General features: G+C 52.4%; 1 protein-coding gene across 1 annotated transcript; it reads left to right on the top strand.

Moving 5' to 3' along the window:
* Positions 1 to 2,741: 2,741 nt before the first annotated feature.
* LDBPK_251530 (cyclin) lies at positions 2,742 to 3,671 on the top strand (the record flags this gene model as incomplete). The annotated part of the gene is made up of 1 exon (XM_003861435.1): positions 2,742 to 3,671. The coding sequence occupies one exon, from the start codon at positions 2,742 to 2,744 to the stop codon at positions 3,669 to 3,671; it is 930 nt and encodes a 309-aa protein (XP_003861483.1).
* Between the last annotated feature and the right edge of the window lie 692 nt (positions 3,672 to 4,363).

Raw genomic sequence — 4,363 nt, 5'->3', positions numbered from 1 at the left:
TCACACTACGGACGCTTGCGGTAATCATTCGTTCCGATATTAGTAGCAGATGATGGTCGTACTGTGGCGCCCATAAACATGCACACGGTCAAAAAAACCGATCTTCCCAGTTTCGGCAAACGATTGTTGTTTTTCATGTTGGGAAAGAAATGTCGCAAATGCGCCGTAAGGTTACGCACGGGGTGGCCGGTATGGCCTTGGGATCCCCCGGAAAGGGCGAAAGGCCCACCACCTTTCGAAGAAAAAGCCGCATGCCCCCCCCCCTGCGCTTGAAAAATGGGACGCGGGGCTTGCCTAAGCAAGGCGTTTCCGCTTTTGTGGCGAGAAGCGCTTTCCTGGGTGCAACGAAGCGGCGGCGAGGGTGTTCCCTGGGGGTCGCCGGGCTTTTCTTTTTCACGTATCGAAAAAACCCCTTCCCCACGCCGAGATTGTGTGTGATTTTCTAACCCCAGTGGCGCAATTTTTGCTTCTTTGAGCGAGTTTGCGAATGCGGTGCGCATCGCAAGGGGTATAACATTTAACGTTCATCTGCTCTTATTATATACGCTTTTTATACCGCTGTGTGGAAAATTGCTGGGGGACAAAAGCTGTTGGTTCCTTGAAAACTAAAGGCTTATTCTCCGTATTGCTTTGCGCTAAAATATGCTAAGGGCAGGAAATTTAACAATTGCGCTGGCACAAGTAATGCAATCAAATTTAAGACCTCTGTGCCCACGGATTGGTGTGCGCCAGGGGGCTGCCAGGGTTTCGCGCATCCCTGGCGTTTTCGCTCGCTTATACTTGCGGGGGAATTTGGTTATGTCTTTGACGGCGCAAAAAGGCCTTTTTCACAAAAGATGAATGTCGGCATGTGCCCTTTTACTGCGCACACGAAAGGCCCAGGAGCAATTTCTTTGGGTGTCATGATCGTCTTTCTCTCCTTGCAAGGTTGCTTGTCGGGTCCGCTTTTGTGCTTATTCGGGCGGAGGTATCACTCTCTCTCTCTGGCGCGGTGTTGGGTAACGCTATTCCCCCTTTTCTGGCGCGGTCGCAGGGCGCTGTTTAGTAAAAGGCGGGTGTCTGCATTTCGAAAAAAGCATTTAGGGGTAGCAGCCTCATGTGCGCTCGGGAAAGCCAAACCAATCGTCTTTCATATTTGGTCATCCGGCCCAAGGTAATGAAAGCCGGCGTGTGTTCCTAGCCCGTGTCGCTGGCGAAGCGGCGCCGGAAAGGAACCGAATCCTGGGCCAGAAAACTTCCATGGCGTAAAAACCCGCAGTTTTGCCGCGGTTAACTCACAGGTGGCTGTGGGTGCTTCTCGTGACAAAGGAAAGTGAAGAGACGATACCATTTGAGCTAAGTAAAGCGTCGCGGGATAAAAGCGAGGTTTCCTGTTTGCTTGTGCTGGAAAGTCGCCTTCGCATGGGTGCGGTGGTGGACTTTGTTAGCGCGAAAAAGCGACGCTCAAGGGCAGGGGGGGGGGCGAGGGATGTAATGAAAACGGATTTGATGGGGGGGGGTCGGTTGTTGCGTCCTGCTCTTGCGTGGGGTGCTGGAAAAATAACGGCGGGGATGCTGTTTATGGTTTCTTGGGTTGTTTGAAAAAGCCGAAGCTTCGGTTACAAGTATCCTCAGCTGGAAGGGGGTGGGCGGCTTCTGGCCGAAGACGCCTCTGAATGTGCAAGGAAATAGGGAGGGTGTTCGCCCCCACAGCCTCTAAAGAAATCGCTGGGGCGGTGGGAACCCTGGCCTGGTGTTCGGGACCGGGGGCCACCCCGCCGGGAATGCAAACAGCCCCCTTCTGCGCGCCAATGCCGGGCAGCTTCTGGCGGTTGCAGCCCGAAGTGTCTGAGGCGCAGGGGGGTTGGCGCGACTCATTTCTGTTGATGTCGGTGGTGCCATGTCTTGGATGGCGTTGTGTCGGGGAGACCTGCTACTGTGAACGCGCTTTTGCCACTTGTGTGACGGGCGAAGTGCCAACCTGGCTTGGAAGTATCTCCTTCGGCCCTCATCGCCTACTAGTTTGGGGCCTTGGCTACTGCAGGGGGTGCGCGGGATGGCGGGGGCGGCTGTGGGGGTGACCTGCGGTGCGGGGGGTGGTTGGTGGAGTGTGTGTGAGGAAGCCGTGCTGAGCTGGCTGGGTCGGCGCATTGCCGTGACGCGTGTCTGCGGCTGCTTGGCGCCACAAAATGGGGGCTGCGACAGGCCGGGTAGTGTGGATTTCAGCTCATGCTTTATGGCCGGACGGAGACATTGAAAGAAGAAAAAAGGAAAACCAACGTCTTCTGTGGGGCCGGAATTTGGGGCAGGGACACCGTGGCAAGAAAATGCTGTCAGCCACAATGGAGTTGAAGTATGATAAACTGTATCTGATTTTCAAAGCGTCAGGGAGCTGAATTTTCTCGTATGAAAGCTTGCAACTTCTAGGTGATGTGCTCATAGATGTATTAGCTTTTTATCTTGTGTACTAAGGGACCCGATCGATGGGTTTAACCTATTCCACTGAATCATCACACTTGAAGCGAGTCTTTAAATGCCTGGAAAAACGAAAATAAATGAAAAGAGCAAGAGTCGCAACCGTAAGGGAGGAATCGAGGGTGACAGCTGTGATCCACATTCTTGACAATTTACATTTGACATGTTTAAGCGATGCGCTCTACTCGTGCTCTTTACCCCACTTGCCTTCTTTTGTTTATTCAACACAACTGTGATTGCTCACAACAATGCAGCACACTCGATAGCATAGAAGCACGGCGGTCAAAATGGCGGTCCCACCACGAATGAGGATTCCTCTCTCGAACCAGACCAATCTAGTTCGCGAACCCTATCAGAAGCCTGCCGCTCAACCCCCAACACCGCTGACTAATGAATCGCGTTTTGTGTCGGAATATGGCTCCGAAATCCTGACATACTTCTTGGAGGTGGAGCGCGTGGTTTACAGTGAGCGAATGTACATGAGCCGCCAGTCGGAGGTCACTGACCGCATGCGTAAAATCCTGATAGATTGGCTGATTGATGTCGTCACAGAGTTCAAACTTCATCCTGAAACGTTTTTTCTCGCCGTAGATATCATTGATAGATTCCTTTTTTTCTACAGTATCCCGCGTACAAAGCTGCAGCTGGTGGGCGTTACAGCTATCTTGGTTGCGGCTAAGCACGAAGAAATCTGGCCACCAACGGTGAATGACTGCGTCGCCGTGACAGCTAACACGTACACCTCAAGGGAGGTAATCGACATGGAGTTCGACGTTGTTACCACCCTCCGGTTTAAGTTTACTGTTCCCACGACGTATCCGATAACTTGTCGACTGTTGGAGAGCTGCCACATGGCGCCTGCAGTGCGTCACGCCACGTTTCTGTTTTTGGAGAGCGCTGCGCACTGTTATCCACTCCTGCAGTTCCTTCCGTCGCGCATTGCAGCAGGGGCTGTTCTTTTAGGAGCATTTTTGATTCACTACAACAGGTCCAAGGGTGTAATTTCACTCCAAGGTCTCTGGGAGATTGAAGTATCTCCGTTTGCACAGGGTATCGGATTTGAGGAGCTTCAGCCTGTCACTGAGCAGCTTCTCCCGTTCACTCAGCGTTTGTGCAGTGGCTCTTCGCGCCTTCAGGCGGTGCGACGCAAATACTCTTCTAGCGAGTACGATTGCGTAGCATCTTTGGAATTTCCTTTCATTTCAGCTTCTGCGTGAAGGATCGATCTCCTTCTAGTGTCTGCTTTCGTAGTAGTGTCACAACCGTGGAACTCGCTTTTTTTTACAGTATACTATAGAGTTAGACTGACTAGTTTTCTCTCTGAATCTTAGTCATATTTTCCCTCTTACACAGCTCATGTTTTCAGGGTAGTCTTTTTTTCTTAGATTAGTCAAAAGTGATTACCCTTTGGTGGTACCCTACCATTTTTCTCTTTTTATGCCGTACTCATCTATTACTCAGCATACCTTTGTCGGTGTTATTTTCGAAACACGGCAGCATGAAAGAAACGCAAAAGGGTGGGGTCGCTTGACTTCACCCTCACTGCCGCTTCTCGAGTTGTTTTGCCACTACAGCATCTAAAGAAACCTTGACCACGAGAGACACCTCAGTGTGGCATCCAGGGTTCAGTGCCCACTCTCTGCGGGGAAGCCAGGCAGCCCCTTCCCCTATCCCTGTCAGTGCCGGACCACCCCTCGTGGTGCCAGGGTCAGGTACCTACGACGTAGCGAAGTCAGAGCGATTTATCGCTACGGGTGTCGGCGGTCATGTCCTGGATGGCGCTGCGTGGGGGAGGCCTGCAGCTGTGAACGTGTTTGTGCGAACCATATGATGGGCAGTATGCCGCCCTGACCCGAACGTATCTCACCCGGCCCTCACCGCGCCCTGGCTCGGGGAGCCCGAGGCGCCC

Source organism: Leishmania donovani, chromosome 25 (assembly GCF_000227135.1).
Source record: "Leishmania donovani BPK282A1 complete genome, chromosome 25".
NCBI classification, from domain to species: Eukaryota; Euglenozoa; class Kinetoplastea; order Trypanosomatida; family Trypanosomatidae; genus Leishmania; species Leishmania donovani.
Note: the sequence above shows the minus strand (reverse complement) of the source record. Positions and strands in the feature narration are given on the sequence as shown.